At 49.2% G+C, this 22,817-nt stretch overlaps 1 protein-coding gene across 1 annotated transcript; it reads right to left on the reverse strand.

The window, feature by feature from the left end:
* Positions 1 to 110: 110 nt before the first annotated feature.
* LOC128401962 (phospholipase A2-like) lies at positions 111 to 21,426 on the reverse strand. Its single transcript, XM_053365641.1, has 5 exons — positions 21,373 to 21,426; positions 19,942 to 20,248; positions 8,753 to 8,918; positions 4,545 to 4,651; positions 111 to 1,246 (listed from the first exon to the last, which is right to left on the reverse strand). The coding sequence occupies exons 1-5, from the start codon at positions 21,424 to 21,426 to the stop codon at positions 1,098 to 1,100; spliced, it is 783 nt and encodes a 260-aa protein (XP_053221616.1). The 3' UTR covers positions 111 to 1,097.
* Positions 21,427 to 22,817: the final 1,391 nt, after the last annotated feature.

A 22,817-nucleotide genomic window follows, 5' to 3' on the forward strand; every position in this document is an offset into this window, starting at 1 on the left:
GAAGGGAGCTGCTTTTCTGCTTTTCCTCGAGGAGAAGGAACAGTTAATTTCCCTGTAATCAGGATGTTTTGCTTTTGGACTAATCGAAGCGCCAACCTTTGTGTGCCACTCTCTGTATCTGGCCATGCAGCACAAGAAGCCTGATGAGAAATCGAAGCAGTCAGGCTCCTTTTTCGTGCAAAATGAGTCCTGCATTTACACGTTAAGCAGCTGTATACCCTTAAGAGACACCTGACCCTTCTAAAAATGGCTCAGATCCTGACCCGGACCCTTTTTCCTTACACACACAGCTCTGGTCGTGTTTGTGAATTTGAAGTAATTTCTGTTGCTGTATTGATTTACTAGATCTACTTGCCAACTGCTACCACTTTTTCTTTTAGAAAAAAAGGGAAAATATGTTCTGCACGTAAATACCAATTGATTGTGAGACGGTGGGCTTTTCCCCTGTACGTAGATGAACGCCTCCTGCTGCCACTTGTTAAATGTATGCCAAAACCAAGATTAGCTTTATTTTAAATGATGTGCCCCTATAAATTAAACTTGACTCTGCGTTTGTAATGATATGATCTTCAGATTTGCATATGAACATTTTTAAGAATTAAAACGGAAGATTTTTTTCTAATATTTATTATTAGTATTACATTTTAACCAAAAACCGTTCTTCTTCTCCCCCTTCTTCCCTTCACATCAGCCCTGTGAGGTAGGCTGGTCTGAGGTTTCATGGTCAAGCAAACTTTTGCCTGGGGTATACAAGATAAGGAAATGGTTACTCTGGGGGCTGAGTCCTTTCTGGACGACACTTCAGACTTATAACCCAGAGGAGAATATCACATACTGAATTGAAATGAGATGTACTGAGGTTAGGTAAGCAGCTTTGTGTCACCTGGGCCAAGGAGCTGTGTTGGAGCATGTTATCTCCTTCTGTTTGGGGAAATGTTTCTTGTTTGAAGAATGGCTGAAATTATTTGGAAGTTGGTCTAGACAACGCCCATCCAAAGCTGGGTGAAATCTAGAGCCGCTTTGATTTGTTTTTGAGACATGACTCGAGGAGGGGAACGTCCCATGTCTGTGAAGCCTGGCCCAAGTGACGCCCTTTCTTAATCATCTTCACATTGAGGGTTGAACGACCCACATAAAGTATCCGGCCAGAACAAATACTGGGAATTGTAGGGGGCGCTCGCCAGGCACTTGGCTGCTTCGCGGTCGCATTCGCAAGCCATTTTTTGGCACTTGTCTTCTATATCCTCTGTGGAAAGAAAAAGGGAGACCAGGAATCAAGCCCATCATTCGAGGCATCGCAAAATGGGTACCAGAGTGTGCAGATTTTTCTGGCCTTCAGTAGAACAAGAGGGAGTGAAATACTTACTTAGATGCTACCGTATTTTTTGCTCTATAGGACGCACTTTTTCCCTCCTAAAAGGCAAGGGAAAATTTGTGTGTGTCCTATGGAGCGAATGCAGGGGGGAGCCAGGCGGGAAAAGCCCCCAAGAGCCGCACACAAGCTCCGTGCGCTCTTGCGGGCTTTTCCCCAGGAGGGAGAAGGGACTGACTGGCCACATCAGTCCCTTCTCCCACCTCCTAGAAAAGCCCACAGGAGCCATGCACCCTTTAAAGAGCGTGCGGCTTCTGCAGGCTTTTGCGGGAGGTGGGGGAATTTCTCCACCACCTAGAAAAGCCAGCAGAAGCCGCACAGCCCCTTTAAAGAGCGCACAGGAATTCCCCCACCTCCCGCAAAAGCAGGAAGAAGGTCTGGGAGAAGCGCACAGCCTGCCTGCAGCCTGTCCGCTGCTCCCAGAGCTGGGGGGGGGGAATCATATTTTTTCCCTTGATTTCCCCCTCTGAAAACTAGGTGCGCCCTATGGTCAGGTGCGCCCTATGGAGCGAAAAATACGGTAAATATTTTGAATAAACCTGGATGCCCAGGGTCTTGGAAGGGCCAGTGTCTTTAGGAATGACAGAATCACTAATGGAATGAAGCACATCCTATGTGTGGTTACTCAGAAGTAAGTCCCACTGTAAGCGGGTAGGGCAGCCTCCCTTAACCTACTGCCCTAGATTCTCAATTCCCATCTAGCAGCCATCAACAGCCCTCTGCTCCATGAATTTGGCTAATCTTTTTAAGTCATTAAGTTGGTGGGTATCACTGCCTCCTGTGGAAGCGGGTTCCACAATTTAACCATGCAGTGAGTGAAGAAATCCTTTCTTTTTATCTACCCCAAATCTTCCAACATTCAGCTTTGATAGATGTCCACAAATTCCAGTGTTACGAAAGAGGGAGAAAAGTTTCTCTCCACTTTCTCCATGCCATGCGGAATCCTAAAAAAATCTATCTTGTCGCCTCTTACTTGCCTTTCCTCTAAACTGCCCTCTTTCCTCCATCCCATTGGAACATTTCAGTTGCCCTTTTCTGAACCTTTTCCATATCCTTTTTGAGGCAAGGCGACCAGAACTGTACTCCAAATGCAGTCGCCCCCTAGATTTGTATAACAGCATGGTGATAAATTCCTTTCCTAATGAACCCTAGCATGGAATTTGCCTTTTTTCACAGCGGTCACACACAAAATCTGCAATGTCCGAGTTGTCGTTCAGCAGCATCTGGAGGGCCAAAAGTTCGCCACATCTGCTTAATCTGACATGGACACCTCTCTGAAATTCCTTGCCACAGCTGTCAACTTACAGATTTGAAAATAAGGGACCAGCAGCCAAAATAAGGGATTTTAGTCAACCAGCTGAAATACGAAGTTAAAGGGGACCAGATAATTTGGGAGAGCAGCGCCGGTTTTTAGCCCTTCGTTTCCAGAGGTTGCTGCTCAAGACACCAGCTGATGAAACACTGCAATTAAATTACAAGCAGCAACCGCTTTTTGCGCAAAACGAAGTCCAAGCTACGAAGATGCTGCTGCAGTTCTGTATCTTTTCTCTCATGCTCCATCTGCAGCTCTCAGTTCCATCAGGTGGGGCGGGAGGAAGTGGGGGGAAATAGCGCCTGAAGTAAACCAGCAGATCAAACCATCTATGCTAGTCTACCACTACAAATCTATGGGAGAAGCGTTTGCGGTCCTTCCTCCGCTTTCCCCTCTATGGTTAGCTCTTGGAACACCTGCCTGCACCTGCGCCGCTGCCTCCTCTCTCTGAACTGCTTTCTCTATGGTTGCCCTCACCTTTCAAGGCTCCTCAGCAATTCATAGGCTGCGCCAGGCTGCCCATCTCATCTGGGTCCTTCGGCGGCACAGCCGCAGTACGGCCGAGCGGGAGCGGGAGCGGCAGTGACGGGCAGAGGGGAGGCCCCAGGGAGAGATGCTCAGTTCGTCGGCCGCAAGGAGGATGGCGGCGGAAGGGCCTGAGGCTCCAGCCAGTCCTGGCGGGGAGGGGCTCCCGGGGGCCGAGGCTGGTGAGAGGAGGCCAGATGGGGGCGGGCCGGGCAGCCGAGCAACACAGTTGGAGCCTCCCTCCTCCCTGGCTGGCAGGGAGGGAGGGAGGGAGAGGAGCTGTTTCCTTTGAAACCCAGGAAATTTAAGGGACATCATCAATAAGGGACAGCAGCAGGACACGGCGCTGGGATAAGGGAGTTTCCTGCCAAATAAGGGACAGCTGACAGCTATGTTCCTTGCTTACAGCTAGAATATCTCTTGGGCCTTAGAATCACAGAACTGTAGCGTCAGAAGGAGCCACAAGGGGCATCTAGTCCAACCCCATGCAATGCAGGAATAGCAGCTAAAGAATCCAAGCCGGATCAGGGCCGTGTTGTTTTCCCTGTGGTGCAGGGCCTGGTGTCAGGATGCCGAGCATTGCATTCGGGTCCTAGGCAAAGAGGGCTGCTGATGCTACTAGCAGATATGGCCACCAGGGTGAATGAAGGGGGCAATTGGGGGCTGCAGTGCTGCCAGTCTCCATGCCAGTGGGGCCAGCTGTTGGAGAAGCGGAAGGAGGCCGGGGTGGGCTCCAGCGATCCAGCTGCAGCATGGGTGCCCTGCCAACTCTACCCAGCTCTGAAGCCATGCCTGCTTGGCCAAGTTGTTCTGAAGCCATGCCTGCTTGGCAGTTTCAAGTGGGCAAGCTTTGCCCTTGGTTCTGAGAAGAAATGGAAACTGCAAAACGAGTCTCTTAAAAGTGCATCCCTAAGAGAGGGCAGGGACGCGGGTGGCGCTGTGGGTTAAACCACAGAGCCTACGACTTGCCAATCAGAAGGTCGGCAGTTCGAATCCCCGCGACAGGGTGAGCTCCCGTTGCTCGGTCCCTGCTCCTGCCAACCTAGCAGTTTGAAAGCACATCAAAAGTGCAAGTATATAAATAGGTATCGCTCTGGCGGGAAGGTAAGTGGTGTTCGCCAGAAGCGGCTTAGTCATGCTGGCCACATGACCTGGAAGCTGTACGCCGGCTCCCTTGGCCAATAAAGCGAGATGAGCACCGCAACCCCAGAGTCGGCCACGACTTGACCTAATGGTCAGGGGTCCCTTTACCTTTAAGAGAGGGCAGGAGGGGAGGTTGCCAGATGCAGCATCCTAGCAGCAAAGCTCCTCCCCGCCAGGGGAATATCCACTCACCACACTTGGCCGAGTTGTTCTCGCACTCCCAGGTGTACTTCTGCAACTTGGGGGAGCAGCCCTCTTTCTCGGCTTCTCCGTAGCAGCAGTCATGCTGGAAGCAGCACCTGCCGGCCCCAGAAGAGAGGATGATGGCTTTGTTTTTAGAACATTTGCACAATGCCCTACGGCCAGAGCGGCTCTCAGGGCGACTTGCATGTGTGGATGCACACACAGTTAAAGCAAGGCAAGGCATTCCCTGCCTGCGTGTATCGACAACTGAAGAGACACAACACATTCATATCTGAAGGAGCGTCTCCACCCCCATCGTTCAGCCCGGACACTGAGGTCCAGCTCTGAGGGCCTTCTGGCGGTTCCCTCACTGCGAGAAGCCAAGTTACAGGGAACCAGGCACAGTGCCTTCTCAGTGGTGGCACCCTCCCTGTGGAACGCCCTCCCACCAGATGTCAAAGAGAACAACAACTACCAGACTTTTAGAAGGCAGCCCTCTTTAGGAAAGCTTTTAATGTTTGGTGCATTACTGTATTTTAATACAGTGGTACCTCGGGTTACAGATGCTTCAGGTTACAGACGCTTCAGGTTACAGACTCCACTAACCCAGAAATAGTACCTCGGGTTAAGAACTTTACTTCAGGATGAGAACAGAAATCGTGCTCCAGCGGCGCGGCAGCAGCAGGAGGCCCCATTAGCTAAAGTGGTGCTTCAGGTTAAGAACAGTTTTAGGTTAAGAACAGACCTCCGGAATGAATTAAGTACTTAACCTGAGGTACCACTGTATTTTGTTGGAAGCTACCCAGAGTGGCTGGGGATTATTATTACTATTATTATTATTATTAATTATTAATTATTATTCCTGAATTGCAACATTCAGAGGAGTGTGACTTCTGCAGGACGGCCTCATTTCAGTTCCCATAAAATGCAAACTGGACAGGTTCGTCTTTAAATGCAAACTGAACCCAATGTATTCCCCACCCCTAGTTACGCATAAGCTCTCTGGGAGCCACCCAACCGCTGCCACGAAGCTCTAAGGCAAAGGGAGAACTTCCAAGTCTATGAAAAGGTCACCTTCCTCTTGACTCCTGGCCGTACGAGTTGTGTAGGAGGGCATTTTGGGGGCGGATCAAAGCACCAGCTTGCCATCTCCATGCCTTCGAAACAACAGCAACGGGAAGCTGACCTGCTAGCCTACATTTTAGTCTGGATTTGGGGCTGGGAGGAGTTCTGGGAGAAGTGGAAACAGCTGGAGACATGTGCCCCAAAATCTTCCAGCTGTGCCACGAGCATAGCAATTAAAGTCACATCTTCTCATTTTGCAAGATTGTGGGAAGCAATGGAAGTCTTGTTTTTCAAAAACTTCATTGCAGCAACCAGGTGGTCGTAAAATATATCCCGTATAGATGGCTATATTTTGGGTGGTGGTTTTTATTTTCGAACTGCCCAAGGATGTGGTTTATTTCCCCCAAACACAGGAAAAGTGGTTTGGCCTTAGCCAGAGAATCTGGTGCAGTTTCCAAGTTTGCACATTCTGATGTGGCAGTGGTTTTCTCCCTCTGGAATAGGGATGGCCGAATCCATCAATTTCCGTGTCTCATTCTTCCAACTTTAAGTTCGTTTCACCACCTTTCTTTTACAAAGTCCTCACAATTCCCCCCCCCCCTGGTATGCAGTTGTTTTTGTATGCAGTTTTTTGTATGCAGTTTTTCAGGCAGTATATGTTTTTGCAGGCAATTTCCCTAAACGCTGTGCATTTTTGTCTATTTTCACTAATGAGAGAGAGTTTGGATTTGATATCCTGCTTTATCACTACCTGAAGGAGTCTCAAAGCGGCTAACATTCTCCTTTCCCTTCCTCCCCCACAACAAACACTCTGTGAGGTGAGTGGGGCTGAGAGACTTCAGAGAAGTGTAACTAGCCCAAGGTCACCCAGCAGCTGCATGTGGAGGAGCGGGGAAGCGAACCCGGTTCACCAGATTACGAGTCCACCGCTCTGAGTCCACTACACCACACGGGCTCTCTATACATATACATATACTGTATGTACAGTGGAACCTCGGGTTGCGGATGTAATCCATGATGGAGGCATGTCCGCAATCTGCAGCATTCGCATCCTGAAGTGCTGCATCTGCACCGGCGCGATTTGACGCTTCTGCACATGCACAAAGCACGATCTAGTGCTTCTGCACATGTATAAGCGGCGAAACCCAGAAGTAACCTGTTCCGGTACTTCCGGGTTTCCCGCGGTCCGCAACCCAAAAACACATAACCTGAAGCATCCGTAACATGAGGTAGGACTGTACTTCGATGCACACTTTGCCGTTATATCTACATTCTACATACATTAGTTTTGGGAACTGATCTGCAAAATTTGGAGAAGGGCCCATTTCACAGGATAGCTGTGTTACAGTTTCCGTATAGTTTTGCAAAGCGTGAATTAGGTACAGCATTTCCCCCCCATCCTTACCCTTGAAGGTCTAATCTTACTCCTCCACCGTCATCCTAGTCTCGTTTAAAATTATTCCCTACCCACAGGCTTATAATTTAAAAGACATGTCACACAAGGAAAATTACAGAGAGGGTAGAGGAAAAAAGCAAACTCAGGCACCAATTCTTACAGTTAAATATCATGTCTTGAGGGGTGGGGCCACACCAAAGCTAGGCAACTCCAAACCTTTGGTGAGAGTGCTCTTTCTTTTCAACCGGTTCCCGTTTGCTTATTTAGATTTCTAAATGATCCTTCCCATCCAGATGTTTGAAGCTGCTTAGCTTTGCTCTGGCCCAAGAATTCTATTTAATTTTAAAGATCGGCATCTGAGTTTGCTTTTTTCCTCTACCCTCACATCCTTTTTTCCTCATGTGTCATGTCTTTTAAGTTGTAAGCTTGTGTGATGGGCACTCTGTCCCCAAAAAGGTAAACAGGAGAGAGGCTAGAGGCCTTCCTGTTAGGTATAATGAGATCCGAGGTACCAAGTAAACAAACAAATTTGTTTATGTATGCCCACTACAGCAGCGAGAATCCTATATGAACAAAGATGGAGAGAGGAGATAGTCCCTACCAAGGAGTGGCAGATGAAATTCACGGAATACACAAAATTAGCAAGCTTAACCGGCAAAATTAGAGAGCAAGAAGAAAAAGGTTTTAAAGAAGAATGGAAGCCATTTGTAGACTACTTAGAAAACCATTGTAAAAGTGTTAGAACTTTAATCGGTTCGGAGTAAGTTCAGCAGTTATAGTTTAGAAGGAGAATAATTTGAATGTTTAAATAGTTAGAAAAAAATAGAATATGCAGCAGAAATGGGAAACTTTAGGAAGCCATGGAAGGATAGATGGGAAGTCGATGGAATAGAATTATAGATTAATGTAATGCAGTGCTTTTTTTCTGGGGGTATGCAGGGGTACGCATACCCCTAAATATTTTTGTGAATCTTTGTACTTTTGTCCATTTACTGTATTTATTTCCCCCGATTTGAACTATAAAATGGTGGTTTTCTTGAGTCAAAATGAGAGTACCCCTAAACATTTTTAAAGAAAAAAAGTACTGATGTAATGCATCTTTTTTTTCCTTCCTTTTCTTTCACTTATTCTTCAGTTCTGTATTTTGCACTTTTATAAATTCATAAATAAAAATTAAATATATATAAAAAAAACTTGAACAGGAAAGGCTTTCTAGACTCAAGACTGTGTGTTCCTCCCCACTTAACTTTGGGATGTGGAGTTCCAAGGTGTCCTGAAAAATGACTTTCAGGAGAGAAAAAAGGACACCTCCCTCAAAAGTAAGTGTATCAGAAACCCAGAACCTTCACCCATGGAGATTTCACCCCTTTGATCATTTTCAAGTGCAATTTCTTCAACAGACGCATGTCACATTTCATGTTGTTTCTCTGCACCCAAGTACAGTGGTACCTCGGAAGCCGGACGGAATCCGTTCCAGAAGTCCGTTCAACTTCAAAAACGTTCGGAAACCAAGGTGCGGCTTCTGATTGGCTGCAGGAAGCTCCTGCAGCCAATTGGAAGCTGCGTTGGAGGTTCGGGTTCCAAAGGACATTCGCAAACCGAAACACTCACTTCTGGGTTTGCGGCGTCTGGGAGCCAAAACGTTCGACTTTCAAGGTATGACTGTAGAGTTACGATAGAGATGGGGGGGGGGGAAATAATGCATTTCCGGAACAGAACGTTTCAGATATTTTGACCTGCCGAGTCTCATACTCACCAGTCTGCTTTGTCCCTGGGATAGCCGGTACCTCCCAAACCGCAGTAGCACCCATAGCGCATGTAGGCAAACGGCGAGCGCTGTGTGGTGCACAAGATCGCCCCGGCGAGCTGGAGGAGTCCCCGGCGGGTCCGCGGCGCAGCATGTCCCAATGGGCTTCCTGTAGCTAGGGAAAGGAAAGCAGATGGGTTAGGATCTGTAGAGCCCTTTCTATGCAAGAAGAACTTGTCAGCGGGCTGCCTCTTGTGGCAAGGTGTGGCGTTTGCCCTCCTAGGTGTGTGACATCATACTGGGTTCATAAGGAAAGGGTTAAGGTAAAGGTAAAGGGACCCCTGACCATTAGGTCCAGTTGTGGCCGTCTCTGGGGTTGCAGCGCTCATCTCGCTTTATTGGCTGAGGGAGCCAGCGTACAGCTTCCGGGTCATGTGGCCAGCATGACTAAGCCGCTTCTGGCGAACCAGAACAGCGCACAGAAACACCGTTTACCTTCCTGCCAGAGTGGTACTTATTTATCTGCTTGCACTTTATGTGCTTTCGAACTGCTAGGTTGGCAGGAGCAGGGACCGAGCAACGGGAGCTCACCCCGTTGCGGGGATTCGAACCACCAACCTTCTGATCGGCAAGTCCTAGGCTCTGTGGTTTAACCCACAGCGCCACCCGCGTCCCTTAACGAAAGGGTTAACTAATTGTAAAATGACTAACCAATGGGAACCCAAGAGGAGGAATTTGAGTTAGAGTTAGGGGGGTTGAGAAGTTAGTCTGGAGTTAGAGAAGAGACAGAGAGAGGATAGGTCTGTGGGTTGGGCTAGTCTGATGTGGGAGAGTGAGAGAATCTGTTAAGAGGAGTCAGTCAAACAGTTGATATAATCAGTCAGAAGGTATTAGGAAGGTATATGCCGGTAAAGAAACTAAAGTTAAGAAACGGACAGGAAATTTTATCTGAGAAACCACAAACTTGTTAATGCTTATAAAATAAACTTGGTTTTTTGGTTCAGTTTTAACAACTGTCTGGATTCAGTGTTCTACCTGATAGTAACTGGTTGGTGGCAGTGGGGAAGCGAGCACAGCGGTGGCACAGGGATTAATAGACCGTTAAACGTCCGGGGACCCTGTGTGATCGCCACACCAGGGGACCACTGGCAGATGAAGGTGGGGGTGGAGTGAGCAGCCCACCCCGGATGTCATCGGGGGGGGGGTTGACATCGCGGCTGCCACCCCCCCCGGGATGCTCAGCACTCGCCGCGCATGCCCTGGGACGCATGTCACTTGCCGCGCACCCCCCCATGTGTGTCACACCCCCTGTGGACGGTGTGCCACCGCCCTGGGACACACACCAGCCACGCCCCCGGATGTTCACCGCTCCAGGTGATGGAGCAGGTAGTGGGGGTGGTACAAGGGGGAGTATTCAGAGGGAGAAGAAGGAGCAGACTGAGAAGAGGAGGTGTGGGAAGCTGGAGGGGCCACAGGGTTTAGTGAGCAGGGAGAGTCTGTGCCAGAAAACAGTCCAGACTCAGATGCAGAAGCGGAGGCTGGAGAGGAGGGGAAGCCAGGAGACAGAGATAAGCTAGGCTACTGATGAAGCCAGGCAATCTTCCTGTCCTGCTGCAAGAAGCTGTCCTGGTCTCCCAGAACATGCAGAGGAATGAAGAGGGCAGAGCAATGAGAGACAAGGCTGTAGAGTCTCAGATCACTCAGGAAGGAAGAAGACTAGGGGAGCTGGGGGAAGGTGGGAACCTTCAGTCTTCACAACGGCTTCACTGGGGCAAGACCTCCTGGAAAGAATTGCCGGGACCACTAGGCCTGAGCTATGGTATGTTTCCTTCGATAAAGAGTTAACTTCGCTGGCCTTGGGCGATTTATTGTTTCAGCGCTGACCTACGCCTGATTGCAGTCCTGACATCACGATCACCTCTCCCAAGCTGCACCCACTGCCAGATGTCGCATGTGTTGGCACACACAGACAAAGCATAAAAGACGCTGAAGGGCACAGGGATAGAAGGTGCTGCCTTTTGCAGAGGGAGAACACCTGTCCGTCGAGCTGACTGGCAGAGGCTCTCCAGGGGCCAGGCAGGGGAAAATGCCAGCCCTATTTGGAGATCCCAGATCTTGAACCTGGGATCTTCTGCATGCAAAGCATATCCTTCCCCAAGGAGCCATAGGCTGTCCACAGGCTGTAAGTGCTTTGCCACTGGGAGAGAGAGAGAGAATGACTATTCCCCTTGGCTGGGGCAAACGTAGAGGCGGCCCCTTCTGTGATGCCAAAAAGGATGTTGTGGGTCTGCACAAAATGCACATATTTTAAGTGTTATGTTCAGAGGCACATTTAGAAATAATTACTGTGATTTAAGGAGAAGAGTACCTCCCTAAAGGGAGGCGGGTGGCGCTGTGGGTTAAACCACAGAGCCTAGGACTTGCTGATCGGAAGGTTGGTGGTTCAAATCCCTGCAACGGGGTGAGCTCCCGTTGCTCGGTCCCTGCTCTTGCCAACCTAGCAGTTCGAAAGCACCTCAAAGTGCAAGTAGATAAATAGGTACCGCTCTGGCAGGAAGGTAAAAGGCGTTTCCATGCACTGCTCTGGTTCGCCAGAAGCGGCTTAGTCATGCTGGCCACATGACCCGGAAGCTGTACGCCGGCTCCCTCGGCCAATTAAGCGAGATGAGCGCCGCAACCCCAGAGTCAGCCACGACTGGACCTAATGGTCAGGGGTCCCTTTACCTTTACCTTACCTTCCTAAAGTCAGGGGGAGGCAAGCACTCTGTGACCTGTGTGGGGGACTGCTCAGCCTGGAATTTGAGACTTCACCCCATCTAGATGGAAGCTGGAACTTGTGGCCTCGTAGGAGAAAGTGGAGGCTCCGTCCAGTCACTCTGCTTTCGGTAGGGCGTGGGAACCTAACCTGAGGAATGCACCTTTTATTTGCTTACTGTGGGCAAGGTCTACTTTCTGAAACCTGACTTACTCAAAAGGAGGTATGTGTGCTGGCTGCAAGCAGCTGGAGAAACCTCAAAAGTTGTGTGAGTCAGCACAGCTCTCCAGAGCTAAAAGAACGAGTCAAAGGGCCCCCGACTCTGAACTCTCTCTCATTCCCACTTACTGCCTTGCGGGACAACTTCAGGAGAAGAAAAGGCTAAGGAGTGAACCCTATACAAATCCAGAGTGGATTTGTCCCTAAGGCGGTTGGATGGCACCTTGTATGCCTAATTCCAGCAACTCCTGCAGCCAAAAATCTTGCTCTGCTTTCCTTCGGATCACCTCAGCGAGGCTGAGAGGGGGGGCAGCTTGCCATCTGGGCAGCCCAGGTCCTCCATGCACACTCCCATCAGCCCCCAGAAAGCATGGCCAAGGGCCAGGGATGACAGGAGACAACAACAACAACAACAACTTATTATTTATACCCTCCCCATCTGGCTGGATTTCCCCAGCCACTCTAAGCGGCTCCCAACATCATCATCATCATAGCAATAAAACTTCAAACATTAAAACACCTGGCTTGAGAGCAGTACATGTGAAAAGGATCTAGGAGTCTTGGTTGACCACAAACTTGACATGAGCCAACAGTGTGACGCGGCAGCTAAAAAAGCCAATGCAATTCTGGGCTGCATCAATAGGAGTATAGCATCTAGATCAAGGGAAGTAATAGTGCCCCTGTATTCTGCTCTGGTCAGACCTCACCTGGAGTACTGTGTCCAGTTCTGGGCACCACAGTTCAAGAAGGACACTGACAAACTGGAACGTGTCCAGAGGAGGGCAACCAAAATGGTCAAAGGCCTGGAAACGATGCCTTATGAGGAACAGCTAAGGGAGCTGGGCATGTTTAGCCTGGAGAAGCGGAGGTTAAGGGGTGATATGATAGCCATGTTCAAATATATAAAAGGATGTCATATAGAGGAGGGAGAAAGGTTGTTTTCTGCTGCTCCAGAGAAGCGGACACGGAGCAATGGATCCAAACTACAAGAAAGAAGATTCCACCTAAACATTAGGAAGAACTTCCTGACAGTAAGAGCTGTTCGACAGTGGAATTTGCTGCCAAGGAGTGTGGTGGAGTCTCCTTCTTTGGAGGTCTTTAAGCAGAGGCTTGACAACCATATGTCAGGAGTGCTCTGATGGTGTTTCCTGCTTGGCAGGGGGTTGGACTCGATGGCCCTTGTGGTCTCTTCCAACTCTATGATTCTATGATTCTATGAAAAACTTCCCTAAACAGGGCTGCCTTCAGATGTCTCCTGAAAGTCAGATAGTTGTTTATTTCCTTGACATCTGATGGGAGGGCGTTCCACAGGGCGGGTGCCACTCTCCTCTCTAGCCATACGTCAAGCTGTCTGAAGCTGAAAGGACTTCTAATGACACCCGGAAGGTCACGGGTTGCCAACCTCTGGCTTATTGTGTTGGACATTTTGCTTCAAATCTCCACTCAGCCACAGAGTTTCATGGGTGGCCTGTCCAACTTCACAAGGTTGCTGCAAGGATACTAGTAATAATTTATTATTTATACCCTGCCCATCTGGCTGGGTTTCCCCAGTCGCTCTGGGCGGCTCCCAACAGAATATTAAAAACACAATAAAGCATCAAAGATTAAAAAATTCCCTAAACAGGGCTGCCTTCAGATGTCTTCTAAAAGTCAGAGAGTTCTTTATTTCCTTGACATCTGGTGGGAGGGTGTTCCATAGGGCGGGCACCACCACCGAGAAGGCCCTCTGCCTGGTTCCCTGTACTTCGCTTCTCGCAATGAGGGAACCGCCAAAAGGCCCTCGGAGCTGGACCTCAGTGTCTGGGCTGAACGATGGGGGTGGAGATGCTCCTTCAGGTATACTGGGCCGAGGCCGTAGTTCAGCAACACCTGGAGGGCCAAAGGTTCCCCATCCCTGCTTGAAATGCATAATGTGTGGGTGGCCTTACTTAATTTCCGCCCCACCCTTCCTCCCCAAGGAGTCCAGGGTGGCATAAGCAAGAAAGCAAACCAGCAAATAACATGCAAAAACTTTTATAAACATCCACCTAAGGCACAGGTTTCATTTCAAGTTTGCCAGGAAAAGCATATTTGGGCCGTCCGGTGCCAAAGGGATTGTTTGGACTCAGTCTGACCCTTATGTTTCCTTCCCCTTACGGTTTTGATCTATAGGCTACTTTTAAAACGAGGCTGCATTTTAAATTGCATTTTAAGCTGTATTTTAAATTGGGGTTTTTCCTGTTATGTTTTTCCTGTAATTTTACTGGTGTTAGCTGCCCTGATCCCGGCTCTGGCCGGGGAAAGCGGGGTATAAATAAAAAATATCATCATCATCATCATCATCATCATCATCATTATCATTATCATCTCTAGCGCCACCTACTGTTGGACTCCCTGAATTCCACCCCACAACCCCCAGTCCCAATGGTCACAAGCTAGGTATTTGTAATGTGGCACAGGGAGGATGACATTGCGCTTCACAGAATGAGAGTCCAAAAACCACTGGGTGCACGTAGGACCTCTTGGAAGCTCCTCAGGAGAGGCAGCGTGGTGTAGTGGTTAGATTGTCGTGCTAGGTCCTGGGAGGCCAGGATTCAGGTCCCCACTCAGCCATGAAGTTCACTGTCTCTCAGCCGGACCTACCTCACAGGGCTGTTGTGAGGGCAAAATAACCTGCCTCAAATAAAATGGGGGGGGGGAGAGGAATAACTGTCTGTGACACCTTGAGCTCCAAGGAAGAAAAGTGAGATGCAAATATAATTAATTAATAAATAAATAAGCAAGCAAGCTTTTTGGAGCCCAGTCAGTGGTCCGTATAGTAAAAGCTATGGTTTTCCCAGTAGTGATGTATGGAAGTGAGAGCTGGACCATAAAGAAGGCTGGTCGCCGAAGAATGGATGCTTTTGAATTCTGGTGCTGGAGGAGACTCTTGAGAGTCCCATGGACTGCAAGAAGATCAAACCTATCCATTCTGAAGGAAATCAGCCCTGAGTGCTCACTGGAAGGACAGATCCTGAAGCTGAGGCTCCAATACTTTGGCCACCTCATGAGAAGAGAAGACTCCCTGGAAAAGACCCTGATGTTGGGAAAGATTGAGGGCACAAGGAGAAGGGGACAACAGAGGACGAGATGGTTGGACAGTGTTCTCGAAGCTACCAGCATGAGTTTGACCAAACTGCGGGAGGCAGTGGAAGACAGGAGTGCCTGGTGTGCTCTGGTCCAGGGGGTCATGAAGAGTCGGACATGACTAAACAACAACAACAACAGTAAGATTGCCATTGGGCCAGGCACCTAGAGAATTCGCACCCTCTGTCAGGAGTCTTGGGAGACCCTGATTCCATTTCTGGCTGCTGAATTGTGTTCATTTCCTTCTCGCTTTTCCTATCTGCATTTGTTTGCTAGGCATAGACTGTTGGGTCAACAAAAGGCGAAGCACCGCCCTGTGTACACTGCTGGCGAATGCAACAGGGTGAAAGGCGAACAGGGGAAAAGAGCAAAGCTCTCTGTCAAGATCCTGGCTCCCGTCTTTCCATGACGACATCAAAGCTGGCTTGCGAAGCAGCCGGATCCCGGACCGTCTGCCACGAACGACACCCTAACCCACAGGGTAGCTAGACCACCTTGCCAGCCCAGCTGCTGGGCGACAGAACAGAGGGGCAGACCGGGCGAGGGGTGTTGTAGCTCAGCAATTGCCTTGCATACAGAAGGGCCCAGATTCCATCACCGACAGCATCCCTGTACCCAGGTCCACCCGCAAACTGTCCATTTATTTCATCCCTCCTCCTCCCTCCTCCTTTTATAGCCATTCCTTTTTTTTAAACAGCTTCTCACTCTGATCTGCTTCTTTTCTATTCCCAGTTTATTATCATTAGCCTTGAAGTCATAGCTGCTGCCAGAATCCGTCCAGCCAAAATGCTCCTGTACGACTAAGGGGGTGGTTGCCGTGTAGTGGATCCCAGTTGGTCTCATCCAGAAAGGTGATTCTGGTGTCCTTAGCACTGCTGCATTGCTAAGACCAGGCTGCAAGAGGCAAACAGGCCCCATCCGTCCCAAATGGGATACTTTGGGGTCCGATTGATTTCAGCGAGAGAGATGCTCAATGCCATTTCCAGGCAAGTCTATGCAAAGGCTGCTGCTTTCAATTGAATTTCCCTCCCAAGGACTGAAGCCTTAATCATGGGCTGTAATGGAGGATGGGATCTAACAGGGTTTAACTAGCAAGGGCTGGACTGCACCAGCTGTCATGGGCGCTTCTCAGCCAAAGGGATGCACATGGCAGGTAGTAAACTCTTCATTGTCAAAGTTGGCACAGTCATGTCTACAGCTCCAAATACAGTGGTACCTTGGGTTAAGTACTTAATTCGTTCCGGAGGTCCGTTCTTAACCTGAAACTGTTCTTAACCTGAAGCACCACTTTAGCTAATGGGGCCTCCTGCTGCTGCTGCGCCGCCAGAGCCCAATTTCTGTTCTCATCCTGAAGCAAAGGTACTATTTCTGGGTTAGCGGAGTCTGTAACCTGAAGCGTATGTAACCCGAGGTATCACTGTATAAGGGGCGCTGTGGTCTAAACCACTGAGCCTCTCGGGCAGGGGTCAGCTAACTTTTTCAGCAGGGGGCCGGTCCACTGTCCCTCAGACCTTGTGGGGGGCTGGGCTATATTTTGAAAAAAGAAGAAGAATGAATTCCTATGCCCCACAAATAACCCAGAGATGCATTTTAAATAAAAGGGCACATTCTACTTATGTAAAAATATGCTGATTCCTGGACCGTCCACGGGCCGGATTTAGAAGGCGATTGGGCCGGATCAGGGCCCTGGGCCTTAGTTTGCCTACCCATGCTCTTGGGCTTGCCGATCGCAAGGTCGACAGTTCGAATTTCCGTGACGGGATGAGCTCCCGTTGCTCTGTCCCAGCTCCTGCCAACCTAGCAGTTTGAGAGCATTCCAGTGCAAGTAGATAAATAGGCACCACTCTGGCGGGAAGGTAAACAGCGTTCCTGTGCACTCTGGTTTCCGTCACAGTTGAGCCAGAAGCGGTTGAGTCATGCTGGCCACATGACCCGGAAAGCGGGCTGCAGGCACACAACTGGAGACTGCGCCTGCATGGAAGTTGCCTCTGCTCTTCTCGTTTCACACCCCTCCTGGTTCTGGGAGACAGTGGTGCAGGAGAGGATGGGGAGGCCCCCAACTTGCTTCTTCCTCTGATCCCTCCTGTGCTCCAGCTCTGAAGCTCCCCCTGCCTCTGCCTCTTGCCTCCTGGCTGGTGCAGACCCCCACAAATTACTCTCCTTCCCCCTGGGATGGGCGTGGGGTATAAATAAAATCATCACCATCATCATCTGTGTCCTGCCAGTCCCTGACATTGGCCTTTGGTAGTGGCAGAATCAGGAACAGGGAATCTGCCTTATGCTGAGTTGGGCTGATGGTCCATCTAACTTGGCATTGTCAACACTGGCCAGCAGCAGCTCTCTCATATTTCAGGCAGGGATCCTTTCTCAGCCGAACCCAGAGATGCCACTGGGAATTGGACCCGGGACCTTCTGCTTGCAAGGCAGATTCACTACCACTGAACTGCGGACATATCCTTACACGCAGAGGCGACCTTACCTAGAATCAATGTGGGCCCACCTAGCCAGTATTGTCAACTCTGACCGGCAGCAGCTCTCCAGCGCCTCAGTTTTTCCCATGACTTGCTACTCATCCTTTTAACTGGAGATGCTGGGTACTGAAACCAGCACCTTCTGCATGAAGGCAGGTGCTCAGCACCAGCGAAGGGCCCCGTTGGTATCCGCTGCTTTTCCCAAGTCAAAGTATTTGCCCCTTTAGCTCCAGCAGTAGAAGAAGAAGAAGAAGAGTTTGGATTTGATATCCCGCCTTTCACTCCCTTTAAGGAGTCTCAAAGCGGCTAACATTCTCCTTTCCCTTCCTCCCCCACAACAAACACTCTGTGGGGTGAGTGGGGCTGAGAGAAGTGTGACTGGCCCAAGGTCACCCAGCAGCTGCATGTGGAGGAGCGGAGACACGAACCCGGTTCCCCATATTACTAGACTACCACTCTTAACCACTACACCACACTGGCTCTCTGGCAGGCAGCAGCTCACCTGGCCTCAGTAAGAGGTTTTTCCTCCACTACCTGCTACCTGAGATGCATTACACAACAAACAACACAAGCAACACGGAGACCAGTATACTAGATAGCACTGTAGTTCTTATTACATAATATACACGATTTAGTACAACAAAAACAAAATGTGTGCACTTGTAAATTCTCTAATATATCTGAAAACAAATGAACACACATCTGTCAATCTTTGAAAGTCCATAAAAGTACAGTGGTACCTCGGGTTAAGTACTTAATTCGTTCCAGAGGTCCGTACTTAACCTGAAACTGTTCTTAACCTGAAGCACCACTTTAACTAATGGGGCCTCCTGCTGCTGCCGTGCCGCCAGAGCACGATTTCTGTTCTTATCCTGAAGCAAAGTTCTTAACCTGAAGCACTATTTCTGGGTTAGCGGAGTCTGTAACCTGAAGTGTCTATAACCTGAAGCGTCTGTAACCTGAGGTACCACTGTATAATGAGTCTATGGTTGAAACAAAGTAATAGATGCTATCCTGTGGGCTAAGCGGTAAAACTTTTTAGGCCTTCATGGTGCCGAAGTAGTAAGTGAATAACAACGTAGGACAGTGATCCCGGATAATCTGTTTCGCTGCAATCTTCTTCAGCACAACACATAGATTAGAAAAATGCACAAGGAGCGGTGGTCATAAGGATATGTAATGACTAAAAAGTTTTACCGCTTAGCCTACAGGATAGCATCTATTACTTTGTTTCAGCCATAGACTCATTATACTTCTACGGACTTTCAAAGATTGACAGACGTGTGTTCATTTGTTTTCAGATATATTAGAGAATTTACAAGTGTACACATCTTGTTTTTGTTGTAATAAATCATGTAATAAGAACTACAGTGCTATCCAGTATACTGGTCTTCGTTTTGCTTGTGTTGTTTGTTGTGTTAAGTTTGCAACACAGGGGTTTGTTGTTCTGTATACCTGAGATGCTTTAAGCTGGAGATGCTGGGGGATTGGGCCTGGGACTTTCTGGGGTTTTAACCCTAAGCTACGGACTTTTCCCTGCCCCATATATTAAGCTGCCTGGTCCCACTGACTGGCAGCATCTCTCCAAAAGGGACTTGGATAAGCCAAGGATTGAACCCAAGAACATCTCAAAGCAAGTGCTCTACCAATAACATTATGGGCATAGCCAGGGTGGCAGCTGCACCCCTCAATCAAGTAAATAATAATAAAAAAATCTAATTAAAAACAGAAATAATCAGAATATTTGAAAATGAAAAGCAGGCCTAGTAAAATAGGTGGAAATCTTTTACCCTACCATGAAAAGGGCTCTGCTCCTCTCTCTCGCTCAGCAATGCACCCCTTGTACCTGGAGCCCTCATTTGGTCCCTTTCAGAGAGTAAAGACCCGCCTAAGGTCCATGATGACAGGGTATCATCTCCATGTGCTACGCTTACTGAATGTGCACAGAAAAAGTGCCCTGGGGAAAAGGAGGAATTTGGGAAGGGAGTGCTGGAAAGGTTTTCCGCAAACCCAAGGAAACTTGTTTTAGTTTGGATTTTTTTAAGAAAACGAGATTTAAAGAAGGAGTGTCCTTTGTAATTTTGCAAAATATAACCGCATGAAAGGTACTCCCCATGTTTTTTATTATTATAATTTAACTTCCTAGTTTCCAAATGACTGAAGATTTTGACAGATATTTTTTCCCCTGAGCCCTTGGGAGTCAAAAGAAAGTAATTTGAAACAACAACTGTGGTGGGAGACATTCCGAATCTGCTGGGCGGAGCCAGACAGAGGATGGTGACAGGTGAGTGTCAAGATCCCAGATCTTTGTTCTGAATTAAACGGGTAGAGTGGGAGCTGCCATCTAGCAGATAAGGGCGTCGGTGCGTCAAGCTCCGTCTTACGCACACCGAAAGCCAGCTGCTCTCCAGGGCTCCAGACCGGGTGGGGGGGGGATCCCTATACCCAAGATTGCACCAAGGACCTATTCCGACCGAGAGCCGGGCTGCATCGCCCTGGGAGCCGACGGGGCGCCCGAGAGCGCCTCTGCAAACCCTGGAGGCTTTGCTTGCGCGCCTTCAGCCAAGGCGCTCAGCGCATCTGCCGGCACCGGAGGCGGGCATATGCCCAGGGGGCACCGGAGCCCGTCGGTTTTCCTGCCCACTCACCCGTCCGCAGCAGGAGCAGCAGGCACAGCAGCAGCAGCGCCGGGCGTCGCCCCGCCGGGCCCATCAAGCAGCGATCTCGGGGAAGGCGTCGAGGCAGGTGGCTGGCGCGCTCCGCCGTGCGTCCCGTCGAGGCGCTGCTGCAGCTCCTGCTGGCCGCTAGCGACGTGGCTGGCACTGCCGCCTCCTCCCGCCGCCGGCTCGGCCTGGACCCATATCCTCTCCCCGCCCGCCCACAGCCAGCCCTGTACGTGTCCGACGGGGCGGCCCGCGAGGCGGAGCCGGAGGGCGGCGGGAATGTCCCAAGTTGCTGGGCATTGTTATTCAAATAGGGTGTGTGCACCGCACCATGTGATCGATTACGCGAGCCGGGGCTTACCTGCCCCTCCCAATATTTTATTCAAGTTGGCACCCCTGGCCAAGACAGAGGACCATCCAACCTCTGCTTAAAAACCTCCAAGGATGGAGAACCCACCACACTCCGAGGGAGACCGTTCTACTGCTGAACAGCTAATTGTCAGAAAGTTCTTCCTGATGTTTATATGGAATCTCCTTTCTTATAACTTGAAGCCATTGTTTCCAGTCCTACCCTCCAGAGCAGGATAAAGCAAACTTGCTCCCTCTTCCACGTGACAGCCCTTGAAATATTTGAAGATGGCTATTATGGGAGGGACACGAGTGGCGCTGTGGGTTAAACCACAGAGCCTAGGACTTGCCGATCAGAAGGTTGGCGGTTCGAATCCCCATGACGGGGTGAGCTCCCGTTGCTCGGTCCCTGCTCCTGCCAACCTAGCAGTTCGAAAGCACGTCAAAGTGCAAGTAGATAAATAGGTACCACTCTGGCGGGAAGGTAAACGGCGTTTCCGTGCGCTGCTCTGGTTCGCCAGAAGCGGCTTAGTCATGCTGGCCAGTAAAGCGAGATGAGCGCTGCAACCCCAGAGTCGGTCACGACTGGACCTAATGGTCAGGGGTCCTAACATCTCTCCTCTCAGTCTCCTCTTTCCCAGGCTAAACATACTCCTTCAACCATTCCTCATACGCCTTGGTTTCCTCTGCGTAAGTTCCAGCTTGTCAACATCTTTCTTAAACTGTGGTGCCCAGAGAAGTCGACACAGTGTTCCAGGTGTGGTCTGACCAAGCCAGAATAGAGCCGTCCTCTTCTTCTCATTTCATCAAGTCATTCTACTGGCTGTACGTATTACAAGACATTTGGACGTGTTCCATGATTTTGGAAAGTGAAACTGTAGGAGGCACATGCAACAGGCAGAGCTCCTAGTCTGGATGGCTGAGTGTAGACAACCTCCAGGGTCAAAGACCTTAAGGGTCCACAGGACTCAGTGGGTTTTGTTGTTAGTTTATTTCACTCCCCCACCCCGCAAACAAAAATCTAAAGAGGCAGCTTCCAACTGCCCAATTCTGCATTCGACATCTTGCCCTCCAGATGTTGTCACACTCCAGGTAAGACTGATGCTTGCAGTCCAGGAACATCTGGAGTGCCACAGACTCACTCCCTCCTGGTGTGTTTTTGTAAAAAATAACATTTTATTTTTTACCAACCACCAAAACACAAACAGTCAAATCCCCCAGGTGGCTGATACATTGGGTATACATAATAAATAATATACATATTCAATAATATTCAATAATAACAGTCAAATCAACCCTCCCTCCTGGTGTAGGACAACTATGCTTCTCCTTTTTATTGTTTATCCCTCATTTATTCCTCTTCCCTTTTCTCTCTCCTCCTTTTATTTCCTTCTCCCCATCCCCACCAAATGCAGGATTCTACCGTCATCAATCAGGCACGGGGGTGAGGGAGGGAGAGGCAGGTTGGTGAGTTCTGGCACCCCTTTTTCTAGAAAAATAGCACTGGGTATTGTCCCAGATTCCATCTTCAGCTAGGGCTGGGACAGGATCCCTGCCTAACAGTAAGGAAGCATAGGATACAGCTCTGGGGTTTACTGAATTAGTAACGAAACACACTGGGAGGAAAAGGATGTCTGCTCCATGGTTGCAAAGGGTTCTGTGGTCTGAATTAAAACACTTACGAAAAGAAGAATGGAAACTTTCATCTTCCTTTTCACAGAAAAGAAGTTGAAAACTAATGTTGAACTGTACTGAATCCAGACTCTCAGGTAGACCTTTGGGGTGTGATGCTCCTGAGCTTGCTGGGCTAGAGGCACGGCAAAGAAGTACTGGACACTTTTAGGTTATTTTTTCCCCAAGAAGGGCAATTTGCCAAGTCTTGTAATCCCCATAGAGATCAGAGGTCTTCCGAAACTTGGAGATTGCAGCTCAGGCTGCTGTCCAGTCACTTGAGGATGACATAATCGGCTTCTGTTTGCATCATTAAGTATATGCTGTGGCAGACATGCAAATTAGGAAGATTAAAACCACTTTGTGAAAGCCACTACAGCAGTACCTCGGTTTAAGAACAGCCCTGTTTACGAACGATTCGGTTTATGAACTCCGCAAAACTGGAAATAGTGTCCCGGTTTGAGAACTTTGCCTTGGTCTAAGAATGGAATCCGAACGGTGGAAGGGCACCGGCGGCGGGAAGCCTTGTTAGGGAAAGCGTGCCTCAGTTTAAGAACGGTTTCGGTTTAAGAATGGACTTCTGGAACAGATTAAGTTCGTAAACCGAGGTACCAGTGTACTATGGTAAGGGGGGGGGGAGAGCTTTGGTTCTCCAGGTGTCGTTGAAGTACAACTCCCATCATCCCTGGCCATTGGTCATGCTTGCTGGGTTTCACACCTCTGGTGGGTGGTATCCGGGGTGTCGCCTGCAGTATGAATATCTTCAGCAGTGTGCTTTCAGACATACTAGATTAAGAAATGCTTGAGGGAGAAATTTTTGGAATAACATTAGGATATCAGCT

This window comes from Podarcis raffonei, chromosome 14 (assembly GCF_027172205.1).
Source record: "Podarcis raffonei isolate rPodRaf1 chromosome 14, rPodRaf1.pri, whole genome shotgun sequence".
NCBI lineage: Eukaryota > Metazoa > Chordata > Lepidosauria > Squamata > Lacertidae > Podarcis > Podarcis raffonei.

Coding starts and splice junctions, on each gene's coding strand:
- LOC128401962 (XM_053365641.1), bottom strand. CDS start 21,426: ATGTTCCTGGACTGCAAGCATCAGTCTTACCTGGAGTGTGACAACATC. Junction 20,249..21,372: donor AGTGTGACAACATCTGGAGG/GCAAGATGTCGA, acceptor AACAATGCCCAG/CAACTTGGGACATTCCCGCC. Junction 4,652..8,752: donor CCCAGGGACAAAGCAGACTG/GTGAGTATGAGA, acceptor TGGGGCCGGCAG/GTGCTGCTTCCAGCATGACT.